The sequence below is a fragment of the Helicoverpa zea genome, chromosome 3, assembly GCF_022581195.2.
Source record: "Helicoverpa zea isolate HzStark_Cry1AcR chromosome 3, ilHelZeax1.1, whole genome shotgun sequence".
Classification (NCBI taxonomy): Eukaryota; Metazoa; Arthropoda; class Insecta; order Lepidoptera; family Noctuidae; genus Helicoverpa; species Helicoverpa zea.
In genome coordinates, this window is record NC_061454.1 from 10,948,789 (window position 1) to 10,968,353 (window position 19,565).

A 19,565-nucleotide genomic window follows, 5' to 3' on the forward strand; every position below is an offset into this window, starting at 1 on the left:
CCTACCTAATCTACGAGAAGTTGGGACACAAAGGCGACATTGACAAAAGATACCTAACTACGTAGGTAAGTATGCGTAGGTATTTCCCGTGATTTTCAAGAAATGGTAGGTATTTTTTGTACTTTCCCGGACGTCATTTGAACCACTCCATTAATCTCAACTCTTTCAACACTGCCTTTGTGCTTCCACCAAAGCTCTCCACTTCTCACTTTTCATTTTTCCACATTTTGCCCTCCCCACTTTCGACACTGCCACATTCTGTCCTCTGCACTTTTGGTCTTCCGACTTTTTCACATCCGATAATGTCTTCATGAAATATGAAAAGGGACTAATGATGGGTAAAAAGAAAAGAAAAAATAAGTTTGATCATTTTATTCATTTCGTAATACCTAATCGGGACGCATAAGGAATTCAATGCATCCCGAATTATAGACATATGTATATTGAGCAATTCAGGTATTTTCATCTTTCATACACTTTACAAACCTATAAAACAATATAAAAATATTTTTGGAATGCGTCTATTAAAGGCACATTGGCATAGAGATATCATATCGATGTTGACATTAACCAAAGGTTTTCCTCTCAACTTTTTTTAGATTTATCACTTAAATGCTAGAAACTCATTTACGTCATTACAATTATCAAGGATACATAATCTTTGAATTTGATAACATTTTCTAAATTTCAACCACATGTTTTATTAAATGCAATGACACCACACAGTCATGTGCACACAGAACGAAAATACAAATACTACGTATCCCTAGCTACTGTAAATGGAAAACAGAATTGTATAAGTTACAGTAAAATGTGTACTATGTTTTGAAAACACGGACCTTTCTTCACAAGTTATAAAAATATGTTCAAATGTACAGTGTAACAAGTTACACTACTTTTGTTGATTATACAGGGCTGGTACCGTACACCGTACGTCATCAAGTCACAACCGACCAACATGCGAGTTGTGCTCAATCATAGTGAACATAATTCCTTTCCTACGCCTAAATAAATAAAACTGCCTTCGTCACAAAGTTCAAACCTACCATGTCATGAAATTCGCTCACATTCCCATAGAAATTGACATTAATTATGTACCACAAACATGCAATTTATCCTAAATATAACACCAACCAAACAGTCGTTGAAATAAAACTTACATAAAACCTGCATAGATGAAACGTACTAGCGATTAATTCCTTAACCGCAGCTATCTAGCCTGTGTCGATCAGTTAACTTAAAACCTTAAAACTATAGCCTTATATTACTTGTCAATATTTATCACATAATATTTGTTAAACATTCACTCGCAATCATAATTTTTGGAACTGTTATAAGCTACCAAGTATCGTCTTCCTTAGTTTCTTAATTTTAATTCTAAATTTGGTAATATCTATACTTACAGAACAAAGAACCCTGATTATGGAAGAGCTCGGGCATTATACTACTGGTGCTCGGGCACATGGCATTATCTAACAATTATCTAATCACCACTCTAAGCCAGGACTTAAGAACAACGGCTATTCGAACACGTACTCCACTTTGTTTAAGTCTTACAGAAATCCTTAATCTAAATTACATTGAGAATAGTTTAAACGAGTGTGATCTGCCAAACGTGATTTCCGATACAGAAAGTAGCTACTCGAATCTGCAGATTAATAAAAAAAAATTGTGACCGTTTTGGAATGCGTTAATGAGATTGGACATCTCGGATCAGAAGAGGATGAGGTTATAAATATATTGTACTATGTTGCTGATGTGTCTTCGCTTGGAACCACGGCTGGCAGTCACAAGCGTGCTGCTAGAATGGTACTATTTTTTGGCGAACCCGTAGGTGTTCCAGTTGTGGATGTGCGGCAAGACGTCATTGATGACGGGGTACCACTCGGCGCCGGAGTAGTCGATGGCGGGCAGCTCGCCGCCGTAGTCAGCCGGCAAGTGTGACGGCGCCATGTGCTTGTGCAGAGACGACATCTTTGAGCCGTGGAAGAAGATCTGGAATGACAGAATACAAAAATAAGTATATACTGAAATAAAATTGAAGGCTAAGTATGTCATTGCCACAAAACCGCAAGGTGTAGCGTTTGAAAATTAATGCATGATAGCATATCATTTATACTTTACAAGTGTTAATCCCTAGTATCCTTCTACGAATTCATTATAAGCTAGGACCAAAACGCAACAATAATAAATACAGATAAGTAAATATTTTCGTGCTACCTAGCGAGACTGTTCCGGCTACTCACACTAGATGGCGTTAGTTACTAGAAATCAGCAGTGATTAATAAGGACTAATGTATCAAAACAATATTAAAAAAAAACAGCTGAGCCATGTTAAAAATTAAATTCCTTAAGGAAGACAAAAGGTCTTTGCTTTTCGGTCCGTACAAAGAAAATGAGGACGAGTCCAAACTTTATTTAAATGACAGTGTTTTGAAACCACTCAAACATAAGTACCTGAGTAATAAGTAGCATTAATAATAACATTCTGATAATTATCATTCATTACATTGTACTTATGTAAAACAAAACCTCAGCGATGATTCACTTCATGTAAATATTTTTTAAAAACATCCATCAAAATAAAATAAAAAATGCACACAAGGCCCCCGTGTAGAAACCATTGGAAAGGTCGTTTCGCAACCTTAGACTTCGCCTTATATATGGGATGCATTTCCTTGTCGTCATCATTTGCCTACCTGCTTAATATTGGATGCACACTGAACATTCATAAATATTCATTTAGGACCAAGAATCGATTCGATCCCATAGAATCGATTCGATTCGATCCCAGAGAATCGATTTGAAGCTACTTACTCTGTTCTTAAGCTTCTCCCTGATGAAGGGCTTGAACATGTTCCAGACGACGTTGAAGATCATGGGCTGCTTCACGAAGTGCACCTCCTTCAGTCGGAGAGGCATGGCGTCCTGGATGAATGTCAGCAGGCGCTTGGAGAACGCTGGTGTTAGACCCATTGTCTGTTGACAATTTGAGAAGAATATTATTATGTGAATCAATGAATAATTTGTATACTTTGAATTTCAGTGCTCATACTTAGGCCCAAGTTCACTGACAAAATAGTCATCAGTGTTATTTTAAACAACTGTTCAATATGAATTTTCACATTCAATTTTCAACGTGAAACCGTTGATATAAGAAGAACATCATCTTGTAGGTGATCTCGAGCGTTAACTTTAATCCCTAACCACGTTTTTTTTTTTTCGATTTTGATATAAAGCCTATATCATAATGTTTCTGCCCATTCCACGCCAATAACTTCTAGAAACTTCATTTCTAGATATTCCCGGATTGATTGACACCTGACCTCCGCGCATCGATATCGATTGTAACCGCATCACCTACAACCGCAACACATTCTTCTTCTCACCCAATGTTGAAGGACTGCTTTTGCAAAATTAACCTTCTGCTACTAGCAATACAAGTCAATTTCACTCGCTCGGCTTTTGATCTTGCATCAGTTAGATAAACAAGAGTACATAACATTTAATAAATTGTATCATTACAGAAAATGATAACAATATGAATGTTTTAAAGACAATAAGTGGTTGAGTTATTTAATCAGCTTGATTATACGTCATTTGGCGAAGTTCGTGGGTGAGTGACCGAATATATTTATTCATATTTGATAACCTACGCCCCACGGGTTGGCAAGCTCAAACCATCAGCGGTTCCGGCTTGGCTGACGTGGGTCAGTGATCGCAGTCTCTTTAAAGACATTTAGTATGCGTCTTTCGTTGGCTCACGGCTTTTCCATTTATGGGGCGGTTCCCAGCTCAGATGCATATTGTTTTGCAACCTTAATGAGTGATGTGAATCGTATCAAATGCATCAATTAGCACATCTCGTTGTCATACATTTGTCAGTAACATAATGCTTAATGGACTTTAACTAATTGACTCGATGTTAAGTGAATGATTTATTTGTTGTTAGATGGTATTGCCTTAGTAATTTCCTTAGGAGTTGTCACGTTGGGGATTAAATTTCACTAAATTGCTCTTATGTTATGCTTTCTTAATACTGAAAACTTAGAGATACGGGGTGACTACGTACAGCCAACTAAAAAGATAATAAACAAAAAAATAAACAAAAAAAATAATAATCAAGCACGTGGACGACTCAAGTCCATTGTCATTTATTTGACCAGTCGTGATAATCTGCCATAAATTTGAAAAAGCCTAGTCATTTAGACAAGACTTTATATAAGGACCATAAAAATTACCCATCCATCTTATAATAAGCAAATAGTCTCGCTATCGACATAGAACAATGTTATCAATTAATTCCTAAAGTACGGGGATATAAAGACTTTTACAGCTCGGGGAATCTTTGAATTCGCCCTACATTCACAAAAACAACAAACAAGTCTCCTATACTTTAGACCGAGGACATTTGAAATCCGAAGCCTGAATTTATAAATTGGGATCATTAATTTAAGCGTAAGATAATAAAAACATTAAATGGAAATAGGATTTTTTTAAAGAAAAATTGCCAAAATGCTTATTGAATGATACGAATAACTCTTTTACTATGCTTAATTGTCAAAGTAACAATACATCCACAATAAGGTGACAGTGACAATACACGACAACCCAGTTGTGGGCACACCGCCGCACGAACCACGTAGGTCGAAGATACATCAGCTTGAGGAGCAAACAAGTGGAGCCACGATATCAGCTGTTTACCCAACGTCCGCGTTTATTTACACTCGTCCTTAGCAGACGCCAAGGAAAACTCATTTCCTTCTACAGACAAAGGATGTTGAACTAAAATATTGATCTTCAGTTAAACTAAATCCTTGCAAATTGTTGTTAACTATTCCATTGTTTAAGTGTCACAAATAATAGAAATACATATGAAGATTAAAGCTTCAAGATAAAGGGGAAGTACGCATTTATGGTGTCTCAAATGGTATCAGGCACGAGCATAGTAGATAGTTATTTGAAGTAACCAGCTTGGTGCGCTTGCTCAATTTCCGCCGTGATTTTCGTAACATTCATTATTAGGTTTAATATGTAACTACTAACTACTACTAAATCGATTGGGTGTCATTTTATAAACTTCTCCGTGTTTCGAAGTTTATGCTCAATTTGCTGTAATAGTACTGCAGCAATCCCATATTCAGGAAAATACGCTAACAGCTTTACTCTACATAAGTTTAAAAACAATACCAATTCAGTCAGCAGTACGAAATATCGGTCAGTAGGTACTTTACATGCATGTGTAGTATTACTACTTGGGATCACAAAGTAGTCCAAGGTTGATAAACATAACAAGAAAATATGGAAGGATCTTTACTCAGTACATCGCAATCTGCGGAATGATCAACAGCCTCGGACGTGACGCCCCTTGAGAGGAAACCCTGAACGAGTGCGTTTTCCCTGAGGATGTCCACGACTATTGATCAACGGTGACTAATCGTTTCCATTTTCATACAATTACTCACTAATCTGCATTCGTTTCCTTCAATTGATTAACTTAATGAACGCCATTGTTTGGGAGCTCAGCTTCAAGAACACGTGACGTGTTCTAATGTTATTTCACGCTTCATATGAATAACGTGTTTAGTTTCAGCCACTGTTATACAGTTATCCTAAAGTTTTGAAATGAGGAACTTAATGATATGATCGACGCGTGCGTTATGATATGATAATTTAAATTAATTAGCCATAACTGACCTAAACAATTGCATTAAGTGATGAAAGATTCACACGGTTGTAATGATATCGATATGTTCTCACAATCATGAGTAGTGCGACGTGATCAGTTAGCTAAATACATTAATTTCGCAGATCCTAATATATGAAGCAGGCGGACACCTAACTGCTTCGACCTTTTCGTCCGATCGTGATGGGACTGACAAAGGTAATAATGTGTTTATTGGTAAACACACTTCCTTACTTTGAGGAGTTTGTACTGTATAATTAGGTATGTGAGGAAGGATACTCTTTATTCGTCAGGTTAAAGATGTCGAGAACGTTACAATGCAAAAAGAACGATTTCTTATTATCATGATACATTACTCTGTTATCATAGTGAATGTCAATTTTCCATTGTGATGCGTTCGGAATTTCTACTTAGCATGACTGACAAGGCAACATTAAATCTCAATTATAATCCTTTTAAAACGAATAAAACATGTTAATCTGCTTGCAAAAGACAGATTAATATACAAAGTGATAAGATAACAAATATATCTGATACATAAGATCCTGTTCAGTGTTTACACTGAGAGCTAGATACGTCTAGAACGTATAGAATGTCGTAATCACTACACAATTTGTTTATGTACTATACTACAATAATATTATCTTTGTATGTAGTATTAGTGCAAGTATTTGCGAAACATTTTGCAAATTCTTATTAAAATTTACTATCTGCAAAGCAGGGTTGCACAACATGATTCACCTAGACGTAATATTTTCTCGAGAGCCAACGTTCTTCACTATCAAAGTTTAATTTAGTTGATTATAGGTACTTCTCAAATAAACGTAGGTGTGACACATTATTGCAATTGGTGTTTGTTGATACTTCAAATTCGCATCGATGCAACATCATGAGTATTTAAACGACTCCTCGACTTTGAGATGGTGTTAATAAAACCGCAAGAAATATTTATAGCTAAGCACAAGGCTGTGTTAAGCCGAATAAATAATAATACACCTTATATGTACAGTATTAATGCATGTTATTATTTCGTAACTGCGCATTGGAACAAAGATAAACCGCACAATGCAAAGAGCGACGGCACGCGAACACATACTTTACACATTTCTTTGTTCGTAATATACAGAAACATGAACATTGCACCCTATGCTGGGTACCTACTGCACTTTGTTTTAGGGAATTCATGATTCACCAGCTCGACCGCACGCAGGCGACACGCATAGAAACAATCATATTTACATATCCGTTCAAAGTCAAACATTAACCTGGTAATTCCTTTTATATCTATCAATTTTGATAATGACATTAATTTCGATAAAACAAGATAACATATTGCATTTCATTGGTACCTACATACTCAGAATACCTAAATATTCGCACGTGCATGTATGCTGCACATGAATCGATTGTATCTAAAATATTTGACTTAGAGTTCAACAACAATAGACTAAAGAAATGAATGGTGAATCAATCGAGTATAAGTAGTTAAACAAATCGTGTTGTATCTCACAACATGACCGTGTCACTCGAGTGCGTCGCTGTCACTTCGTTACGATACATTCAAATCAACGTCGCACGCGCAGTGAAAGTAATCCCTCCACTCCCAACAACAATATCGAGAATAGTCATTATCTCTACTACTCAGTACCTATACATTTCTATGTACATTATTATAAATAAACAATGACGTTATCAATACTGTAATCAGAACATTTTTGAATGAATGCCAATAACTACCCAAAAAGGCATTTAAACTTTATAACAATGCAGAGTTTAAGAAAGAAACAAGTTAACAAACACCTCCGTGTGAATAAGACCTAGTTTACATACATTTTTCTACTTCAATAATAAAGAACAATGCACATTAGTATGCAGACCTATATAGAATTGAAACAACGACCTAGAATTCATTATTGTATTGGTAATTTCCTGAAAATGCAAGGGCTAGCTGTGCCAAAACACCTGTGCAAACTGCATTGAACTCTAATACAATAGTTACAAGAGTCAGCGACATTTGCAGGTTCTGCGCAATTTTAATAGCAGAAACTAGTTTTAGCAAATACATCGTTGGATCATTATGACGACACGACAGTTTAGTTGGCACAAATAGCAACATATTATTTCGTCATGAAAAAGTCGGCACTCCGCACATGCGCTTGACGTAAACCCGAAAGATGAACGATATGAGAAAGGCCAACACTAATTTGATGAACGCAATAGTCTCGTTCACGGGCCAGGTGAAGTACTTACTGCGTTCTTATAACACACATAGCAAACAAACCCGTCTTATACTTGCAAATCAAGTGGTAAACAAAGCATTAAACAAATATTTCAATGTTATTTTTTATCAGCAAAAGACTTCAATTTATGTCGCCGATGCAAGCATCCTATAAACACTTCAGTCGGGCTGCGAAAATTAGAAATACATAAAAGTTTATTTTAGTACTGACCTGTGTCCATCCCATGTCATAGAAGTCCATGATGACGACAGTGCCTCGGACCTGTGACTCAGGCTCCAACATGGCCGCCTCGTGGATCAAGTAGAACAGCTTGAACAGCTGGTCAGCATTCACTTTCTTCGGGTCCCATGAACCTGATAGATTTACATTTATTAACTATGTTTGTTTACATAAATAAATATTGTGTCACAACACCATGAGAGGTGCATTTAGGACGTTGACCCTGAAGATGGAATTCTTTATCTAAAACTGTGAATGTCGTTAAATAAAACGATGACATAAAATGCAAATAAGGGTCATAAAAGACCGGTGATTTTTCTAAATCTTGAAATATCCTTCAAAACAAAAGGCTACGGGATGATTTATAGTCGTCTGTCAGTGCAATATGTCAAGTGGAGAGAATGGGTTTTCGTAATGCTTTGTATGCGGCCCACTGGCGGACTGTCACTATTTATGCATATTGCGCATACGCATCGAATACAGAATCACATACAAGTCGCGATAGAGCAATCCCATTACTCCCACAGTCTGTTTCTATGTTTACTTGACTAAATAAACTAAAAAAGAAGTAATTTCTGCAACCTATTACATTGATATAAAAATATTTGTTTTCTATCAAAATGCTAATCTATTGGAGGAAAAGAAAATTTCTAGTGAGGTTTCCTATTAAATTGTGCTCCAGATTCCATTTCGTTCGCAAGATAATCTCTAAGATATCATCAGATATCATCAAACACAAAAACACGTAGAAAGTGTTCTCTCGTTTATGTATTGTCTTATAAGTCAAGCGATTAATCATTATAGTTTGTCACCATTGTGTTGTTCTGAACATAGATCCTCCACGGTTCAATCACGCCTCAGACTTTATTTTGATAGATCGGTTATCACTTATTCACCGATGACAGATACCACGTAGAATTCGTGTTATGAATGTTTTATCTTGTTTTTAAACAAACAATGCTCGATTTTGTAAATCATATTTGGCATCGTTTTGAGAAGAAAAATGTTGATTGAATGAAGTGGTGTTGAACGCGGTACTGATATCTTGACCTCCAAATGGGTACCTAAGTATAAACATGAACTACTCATCGAGTTAAAGGTCGCCATATTGCATGAGCAGTAGCATAACGGTTTCCCAGCCCTACGCTTACACAATTGCTAATATTGAATAACAATCAAGGGAACTTTTAAAACACTACAGCAAAGAAAAACGAGTTAGTGTAAAAGAGCTATTTATACGTCTAGAATTATTATGTGACAAAGATTTTATTAGTGCCAGTTTATCTATTTGAATCAATGTTTTTCTCGACTGAGCAAGGCTCACAGTTTTGGACATTGTTATGATACGTGTGGCCTGCATTCACTGGTCTAAATTAATATAGGGTATCTTACCTCCAACATTAACGATGAGAACTCTCCTGCCCTTATGGTCGCGGCCCTTCAGAACATTGACAACTTTGTGTTCGAGGAATGCAACACTTTCTTGTTCAGGCAGCAGGTTGTCCAGCAATGATGCATTGTCCCGTTTGAACTCAGCAACACGACGCATCTATAAACAAATAATATTTTATATACTATACAGTTTGACTTACCTAAAGGGTACTCTTAAGACGTTTCCCAAACTACACCATCAAGGTACACAAATCTACATTCTTTTAGACTGTATTTTATGATAGGTATGTACCTGTATAACCAAGTTCATGCTATTAGGTAAGTCTTATATTTATGCGTATAGTGATCATGAGGTAATCATTTATAGGCAATAAACGTCTCCTATTAGAATAATGAACTCCATAAACTTCTAGGTTTTAATAACAAAGACACAAACGCGTTTACAGTATCTATACACACATATATCTACATATGAAGGTTCCAAACCTCACCTTACGAATCTTTATTTACAAACGCAGCCTTTTGAAAACCAACTAAAGTGAAAATAGTACTTTTACTTTAAAATCTAGATTAGATCCAGCAAAGCGTGAGAGCGAGTGAGACACAAATATCCGCTGTAAAATCAAGTTTTCCAAGCAATGAACTTATTCATGTAGAAGTTATCACTGCTTTCCGGCGAGAAACTTGGGCTTCAAAGAGAAAATATAATTATATATACATAATTAGAGCTCGCCTAGACGTGACGGTATAATTTGCAGGTCTGCCTGTCTACCGTCTGGATCTAGCTCATTTCGAAGAACTTGTCTCGTGCGTTTAATACCAGTTATTGCGAAATGAATTAAATTAAATATGTTGGCCTCGAATATTTATTAATAAAACTATAACAACGGAGAAACATATATTATTACATATTTATTTTATAAGTAAAGTAAGTCTACCATCACTTATCTGTTTGACTATAAAAGCTTTTGTTTGAAACTAACAAGGACATACTTAGAACTTTTAATTAGATCGTATCTTCATGCGATAATGGATATCATGGATCTAAAATATTAGTAAAATTAGGTACTTAACTAAGTTTTGTTTACTACTCGTATTTCATTAATAAATTAGATACATTATCATAATCACCTAATTAGGAATTGTAAAAGCTATCTATAGCAAAAGGTTGCGGCGTAGCATGCGTGAATAAAAACAAAAATATTGACGACTTTACTCGATTCTTGTAATCTCAACTTGTTATCATAATAATCGAATAGTTTACATTATCTGTGCATAACACAATGGAAGTCATTTCCTTGTTGGTTTCGATAATATGGTATATTACCAACAATACAATGATGAAAACAACCGGTGAATAAATTATTGTCAAGTGAGGTGCACAGAAGGTAACTTATTTATTTATTTATTTATTTATTTTTTATAGGCGGGATAGTTCGTTTTAAAGTGAATCGAGTTATGTTAATCACGTAACAAGTTGATGAATGGGACAGCTCGTACACGCGACTCATACTAACCACGCGTAATCGAGTATATCTATCGATTTACTAATATTCGGCACACCGAGCGGCAAGCGCGCAAATTCGGACGCATAGACAATAAGTAGGTAACGTAAGTATTTGCGTCAATCATACCACTAGAATGCTTATACAAAGGTACCTATGTTAGTTTCTAAGAAAATTGCTGATATTAAGATAATTGAAATCAGACACGCACAGGTAAGCCATTTTTTACATTTTGAGTTTACTTGCACCCCAAATTGCAGCAATTTTAGCGATGCAACGTATGTTTATCTCATGGTCAACAATTTGTAGAAACAATCATAAAATATTGCCTAATTGACTTTATTGCTTGAAACCTTTTCTGTTTTTATTTCTGTAAAAAATTAAGGATATAACATTTTTTTCTAGTGGACTTGATCTAGATAGACATGGGTGATCTTACTTTACTGAAAGTAAAGACACTAATTCCTCGTAAAGTAAAGAATAAATTCGAAGTTCAGTTCCATAAAACATCACTAGATCCACAAAAGATGTACAAAATGAGTCCGCACCCACAGTAGCTACGAATATCACAAATCCATTCTCTATAAAGCAGATTACAGACAGCCAGCCTTTTAAGAGCTCAGCACATGTATCAGAGTCACTACATATGCTAAGTAAAAGTAAGAACAGTGCAACAGCTCATCTATGATTGCCCATGTGTAGCCCGCCTTAAGAATTGAGGAAATCACAGCACGAGTCCTTAGCCTAAGATTGATTGCTCAAGCAAGTGACCGGTTAACGACTGATTGCAGCGCCTACCACTCTCATACTTCACCATACCATACCATAGTAGTGAGGCTGTTGCCTAATCTCTACGTTATTATGTTTAATAACATCTAATTGTGTCTACCTTTGTGAACTAGTATCTAGTACTCACACCTTATGCAATTACCACGATAGATGATCGCATTCATTCAATTAGGTAACGCTAGTATGGCTGTCAAATAAAATCTATTTTCGTAGCAACGCGTTGATATGCTTCATTAGTCCTATTTATATAAATGATTACATTAATATTTGTGTAATAATAAGGCAGATAATTAGACACAAAACACTCATTGAACAGAACAACTGACGAACACATCATCAGTATTATCAAGTAGTAACGCCAGGCCAACAGTCAACTGTTATCGTCACAGATAATACCGTATGCATATGAACAAAACATATTAATTTATTGTAAACTATTCTCTAGTGTATGAATCACCTACTAAGTTTTGTAATTAGGCTTATCATTCACCTTGAGTGATTATTTGCATGCAACAATTACCTACTGCTGAAATTACGCGTCTCGTTTAACACTAAACTGAAACGGGATTTAAGAGAATAAAGAGCCAAATCTACGATTTTTTGAACATAGGTGTTGATTTTTTAAACGAAATAATACTGTGTAAAGCAATATTTTATTGATAAAATATAAAACCTCGAGAGCGTTGTTTGCAGACTGAAAAGTTGTTGTTGAAAGTTTGTTTCTAGAAGCAATATAAGTAAACACAGATATTGATGTATACTTTGTAATTAAGTAATATCTAATGCTTCATGTACAAATAAGATTACATTTATGGAAAGTAAACAAAGTGTGAAGTAGCTCCTTACATATGTCTCGAATGCAACACACATTAGAACGCATCTCGTCTGCGTGTGCGCAACATATTGAGCAAGATTCATTCGCTACACGTCAAAGTGCATCTTGGAATCGGGTTTCTTAAATATTTGCTTAATTGGTCTCGTATTTATTTATCTTTGCCACGGTTATTAAAATATTTATATGCATTAAGAAATTTGCAATAATATGCATTGTAATTACGTACGTAGTATAAACCTAGCTACAGGGGATTTTTGTTTCTTCGTGACGATGATTATTTCTGAGTTATTAATATATCTTTGGTCATTGCAATTCTCACACACGTCATCTTCATCTAGAACTTGACATAACTTTTTTAAAATAATATTGATAGCTTAAAAATACAATACCACGCACTGATTAGATTATATTCCATGAATGGAAATAACCAAGTTGCATGTTAAAATTAACGATAGTATATCAGCTATGAGGACTAGAATATATCCGGGTCGGGCCGTGATAACCGGCGAAGCCCAACGCTTGACTCATACTTCACGCATCGGATCATGAACGCGCCCTTTGGACAATAACTAACTAACTAACAAGGCTGACTTTGTTTTGAAATTCTAGTGTTTGTCAATCTTGTTCAGACTTTTGGTTCAATTAACCTCTGTTCCAATTGTTCTGTATGCAAATGAATGTTTATCGAATTGTTCAATGTCGTTTAGCTTGAAGATACTCAGCGCTTCATTTGTTTTTGTTTTCCTTTTTTGTCTGTAATTTCGGCGTAGTAACTAATCTATTTTACATTCTGTTGTAAGCTGCAATTTTTAAATGAATGTTAAATTATCGTAAAAAGTGGGGCGGCACGTGTTTCCCACATTTTCAGCATTAAGAAAGCCGTAATGCACGTGGCGTACACGCTCGTACCGAGACCTTGCGGGCAGTTTTCCCGGCGTTTGCCGCGCCGTATAACTGGTCTATTGCAAATCTTCCGCGTGAGACATGCAACAGTGCGCTGTTTATTAAACAAATTTGTACGTATTACACGATGATAGTACTGACGATAAACATCAAATATTCCGCTCACCTGCTCTTACATTGTTTAGCAGCCCAATTAAACTGTTACAGATATCTGTTGAGCTTCTTAAAATATATTAAATAGGTTCTGATGGCCTTCAAAGTTTGTTGGCTCACTCCATTCAAGTATAGCAGCTATTTTCTCGTTTAAATTGTATCATGTTTACGGATTAACAGCAACGCTTCGGATAACCTCTCAGCGCATATGAACAAGATATCGGTGTTAATCAATAACTACATCTTTATTTATAGCTGTTGTCAGATAAGCCGGCACAACCGACAAGTGCAATGTGTTTAGTTGCAAGTGTATGTTAATTTATAGGGCGGTTGGCATTGAACGGAGTCACTGTTTATCTGCACTCTACGATATTTGCGCGAAAACAAATGTGAAGGAGCAAACAACACTTACTGGGAAAATAACTACACGCAGTTAATAAACAACGCATCAAAAACCTACTTAGATTTAAATTAGCAAAATTGGCTTTCCCAGAAAAACTACAAATTTCAAAAATGTTCAGGAACGAAGAAATTCTTTGTGGGTAACAAAGATAAATATTTGTTGTTTGAAAACAATTGCCTTTTTCAGCGGATAACTTCTTGAGACCTCTCCTTTTTACATGTTACCTACGCGTTTTAGACCTAGATAAGTATGGCCACAGATATTTGATTATGCAATAGTACACATGCTATGTAATAACTACCCAAAAATAAATAAAATACTAAGTCAAATTCATATCATTTCGACCTCAATTTCCTCGCGACCCCGCCGGTCGACAAACAACATTTCTAATTTATTGTTTACGCCGACAACATTTAAAAATAAGTATAGCGGCAAATAGTGATGTGCGATAAGGGTATCTGTTGTCGATAAACGTTGAACTTTGACATTGCGTCGGCAGCTTATCTCACCCCTTCCGACGGCAAGCGGGCAGATTCCTATGTTATGCCCCATGTTTATAAACAGAGGAAATTGTATTATCAGTTGACTGTCGATAGATAAGTCAGACTTGTGGTAACGTTGAGATAGCCTCCCTAATTATGTGTAGCCCATCTCAATATTGAGACTCTCACTGAGGCAAGACAATGTAATTCTGTTATTGGTACAGTAACGGAAAATTTAGGTGCAAATGAATGAAAATATGAAACACAAAGTACAATGGTATTAACACTAATAAATAGGTAACGTCAGTTCTGTAATTATTATGAAATGTTAATAACGTCATCGCCGTTTCTATGAGTTTCTATACTCAATACTATTCACAATAGATCATGCATTTAACTAGCTACATAATAAGCGCAAATAAAAGTAAAAGTTCAACAAATGTTGGATATACAGCATTAATTGTTATTGTATAACATTGTCACTGTGTTACAGCGTGTTATGTAAGCGTGTACTAATTATACGTAGATACATAGCTAATAAATGTACTTCAACTTCATTATTGCAATAATTTATTCACACAGTTATAGAAGCAACGAGGTTATGATCAAGTAAGAGCTTGCAACATTGGCTTGTCTAGAACTCACAAGTTGTAATACCATTGTTTTATCTCATCATTACTTATCTAATTATTGCAGTAGCTATCATATTTGAATATAAAACAGATAAAGATAAGCAATTAATCCCCTAATACTGATTATTATCAAATAATCTACATTTTAAGAAATTCGACTAATATAAAATTCGTCTAACAGTATATTTAGTAAGAGTTCAATGACATCGACTATATTTGCACTAAGTAGTACAACGACTTTAAGCTTCAACAAAGTTTAGCGGACATAAGAAGCTTATTTTCTAAAGCTCTAATTAGGTGTTAATTATTTATCGCTTCCCATGATAATAATCACAAATGGTTGTATTGACGAGTGATTAACGGATACTAACGAGTCATTAAAGACACAGAAAGTCTTTACAAAAATAAGTAAAATTTTAATGTTTAATTAAAACATTGCCACTACCAATTAAGCTCAAACTTTAGCCTCATTTATTAAAATGATAATTTTCAAATAATTAACCCCCTTACTTATAAAAATCTCTAATCTAATAAAAATGTTGCTTAGAGGGTAAGCAACATTTTTACTAATCACTACTTAAAGCCTTAAGTAGTGATTAAATCTTTGTTAAGTCATGCTTAAGCAACGTTTATAAGTAAGAATTTTCTTAAACAGCCCTTAAGTAATACTTATTATTTAATTCACGTTTATAAGTAAGGCTGTTAGTACCTACTAAAAGAATGTGTTTACTTGTGGCACTGTTTACGAGTACAAAAGCAAATTACATAGATACCAAATACAGCAAGCAGGTCAAGCGCATTTCAAGGAGATGTTCCAACATTTAGAGGTTCCGTCATTTAAGTTGATTATAATCACTGTTTATTATCCTTGGTATAAATCGTATAATAAGCGGGGTCTAGGACAAGTCCAACGAAATCAGTCGTTAACCGTTTGTAATTGAAGTTGCCAAACACTACATTATTATGTAGTTGGCGAGTTACGCAAAGTTAGTAGGCTGTAACAATATGACCCGCTTAGCTTGCACTCGTATGCCGGTGAAGATGTCGACTGGTGCAATTAAACTGTGTCTAATAATGTAAACTGTTACGGATTCAACAACCAACTGACAGAATAGAGCATTAACTATTAATATGTATTAAGTTAAATTGTGTCTACGTAAAGGTATTCCAGTCGCGACCGGAACGGAGTTCCACTTGCTGTGGTTCATTAATCGCACGTGCGTAATTTAACATGGGTGCATAATTGTGAATTTATAAGCTGAAGAACTAAGTCATAGCCCGGAAAATAGGTAAGAATGTGAAACTTACAAGTGCAATAGCGCTCTCTGGGTACCACTTGCAAGGTCGGAGGAAGATGGTGAGCAGCTCGTCGTCCTCTCCGAAGCACAAGTCCTTATTCTCCTTGAGGAGCTCCCGTAGCCTCTCGAGTGCCTCGCGCACTCTCTCCGGAGTCTCGCGTAACTCCTTCTCAGCAATTGCTCTAGTTTCTGGCGACAGCTCAACGCTGCGCTCCAACCTGAACTCATTTGAACTCATTTTGATATCTGAAAAGAAGACAATAGTTATAAAACATGTGATGACATCTCTCTGCATTTGCTACGAAATACTATAATGTTAACTTCATGTAATATTTTAACTTCATGTGTATTAGGGCCGAGTAACTAAGCACAAGGTTTTCTGAGACATCAGATGACTTAATCGATCAGATAAAAATGTAAGCACTCATTATTGTCAAAGGGCATCTTATAGCAACGGTCGGCGGAGTATGTTGACATGACACTGGCCGCAAGGCAAGGACTTATTGTGGATTCAGATCACGCTGCGCCGAAGCACGTGTCGCACACTCCACGATTAAAAACACATCATTGCGTTGGAGATCGATTGCACAAATCTATCGACCACTGGCCATTGCTAAAATGACCCGCCGGCCTATAACGCATAAGTGCCGGTTAAGTTTTATTTCTGATGCCATTAAGCAACCGAGGAGTTTTTATATAATCGGCAAGTTATATTATTTGTAATCATCTGTTAATTCAGTCTCAGTTAGGTACTTTAAACTGAGCTTTCACTTTAAAAGTTTGTTAAAAAGGTTTGATTTGAGACGAAACTTTTCAATATTTTCGTGACAATTTCATACTACGTCAATATTAAGTAGATAACATTTTATAATCAAGACTATACCATTAACATAAATGATCTTTAAATAGTATATCTTCAGTCCAAAAAATATTGATAAGCAAACTATGTAAATCTCGAATGTTTAATACATATTTGCCCATTAGCGATGGTGCATCAAATATTAACAAATTTTAATGACATTCATTATCGCGGATCTTAGGTACTTAGCAACAAAACTAACTTGAAAACATAACTATATTATTAATAAAGTAATCATAGGTAAGGCTTTTGTAAGTAAATAAGTAAAGGTATATATCAAGAGAAGTGCTCTTAAACGAAGTGTTGGACATTCGCTATTTATCTTGAGTTCAGTCAACTCTACACGAGCTCAATATTGTTCTACATAAACCGCTTACCTAATATACTATTTATAAGTATAGGTAAGTCTAGGCGAAAGCTGTAATGCTGATGTTTGTTTTTTTCTTGTCCAATCGCTCATTTGCAATATTTTTTAATTAATTACAAGATAAGCAATAAATAGTTTCGTGACTGATGATTTTGCTTAGGTACTCTACTTATTTTTGGGTGACATCAATAATTGAATAATTAAATAAATGATTACTGTTGCGCTTTTTTCCCCTTTTTTTCAATTTAAAAACTTTGTAAAACTGAAATCAAAACTCTTTGGAATTAAATACTTTGTTCTGATTCTTCATGATAGTTCTGACGTCAGAGATGCAGAACACCCGATCACATATTTTAAATCTTATGGATATTTGTTGTTTTTTTTTATCATTTGAATATATTATTCGAATTTTAAGTTGTGGGTTGAAATACAATTCCAAAGGTTCATATCATACACTGGTTCATATCAACAGCACCTTGTCACATTGTTCAATAATTCATGAAAGCTTAGAATATATACAAAAAACCGGACTACAAATGCAGGTCTGTACAATTCCATACGCATATCCGCAAACTACATAATTATCACAAAAACGAGCACCACACATTTGGATCACATTTTTTTTCAAACCTATAAAAATTTTCACTAACAATACAAACTGAATTGCGAAAATGCACTAACCTCACTCGCGTAGTTCACGCGCCGGTGGAAATCACAAAGGGCGGAAAATCGATCGTGCGGCGAGTGAGAGGCGCAAGCGAGTGTGCGCGCGCGCAGCCAGCCGGCTGTTATATAGACACGATAAGCGCACACGCTTACTTTGTGCCCCAGCCTAGCGCCTTGTCACTTGCACTTGCATACAAACTCTTTGAAAATAAACCCCGTAAGTATGCATGCAATTATAATAACTTCTCATAAACACTCATCGTCGATACATATATTGGTGCAATTTTGTAATATAACAGTGTAAGTGCAGAGGTGAGGTTTTATTCGACAATCACAATAAAAGTGTAATCTTCGCGAACATTTTTAAACTATATTTACTTATCTTATCATATCGGTTGATCTTTCAAGTCATTACATTAACTAATAATTCTCATAATAATCACTAGGAACTCAGGCATCTTTCCTGCAGAAGAGATAATCTGACATAGATTATGAGCACATCAAGAGAATGTTGGCTATATGTATGTACTTATACTAGACGGCAATAAGTAATAAACTATAACGATGTAATGTTGCATCATAAAAATAACAAGTCTTGCCATATAAGGATTTACTTTTAGCCAACTACGGCAAAGGTTATATTTTTTAGCAATTTATAAGAACCTACATAGATAAACTCAAAGAAAAAAGTAGTAGTAGAAAAAGTCGTGGTGGCCTAGTGGGTAAAGGACCAACCTCTCAAGTATGAGGGCGCGGGTTCGATCCCAGGTCAGGCAAGTACCAATGCAACTTTTCTAAGTTTGTATGTACTTTCTAAGTATATCTTAGACACCATGGACTGTGTTTCGTATGGCACGTTAAACTGTAGGTCCCGGCTGTCAGTGAACATCCTTGGCAGTCGTTACGGGTAGTCAGAAGCCAGTAAGTCTGACACCAGTCTAACCAAGGGGTATCGGGTTGCCCGGGTTACTGGGTTGAGGAGGTCAGATAGGCAGTCGCTTCTTGTAAAGCACTGGTACTCAGCTGAATCCGGTTAGACTGGAAGCCGACCCCAACATGATTGGGAAAAGGCTCGGAGGATGGACATAGATAAACTCAAAAAATTATGACTTTGCGATAGTAAAAATACATAAAAC

General features: G+C 35.7%; 1 protein-coding gene across 1 annotated transcript; it reads right to left on the reverse strand.

The window, feature by feature from the left end:
• Positions 1-357: 357 nt before the first annotated feature.
• Positions 358-18,550, reverse strand: LOC124646237 (retinaldehyde-binding protein 1). Its single transcript, XM_047186347.1, has 6 exons — positions 18,445-18,550; positions 16,548-16,783; positions 9,538-9,694; positions 8,137-8,279; positions 2,818-2,979; positions 358-1,995 (listed from the first exon to the last, which is right to left on the reverse strand). The coding sequence occupies exons 2-6, from the start codon at positions 16,773-16,775 to the stop codon at positions 1,813-1,815; spliced, it is 873 nt and encodes a 290-aa protein (XP_047042303.1). The 5' UTR covers positions 16,776-16,783; positions 18,445-18,550; the 3' UTR covers positions 358-1,812.
• Between the last annotated feature and the right edge of the window lie 1,015 nt (positions 18,551-19,565).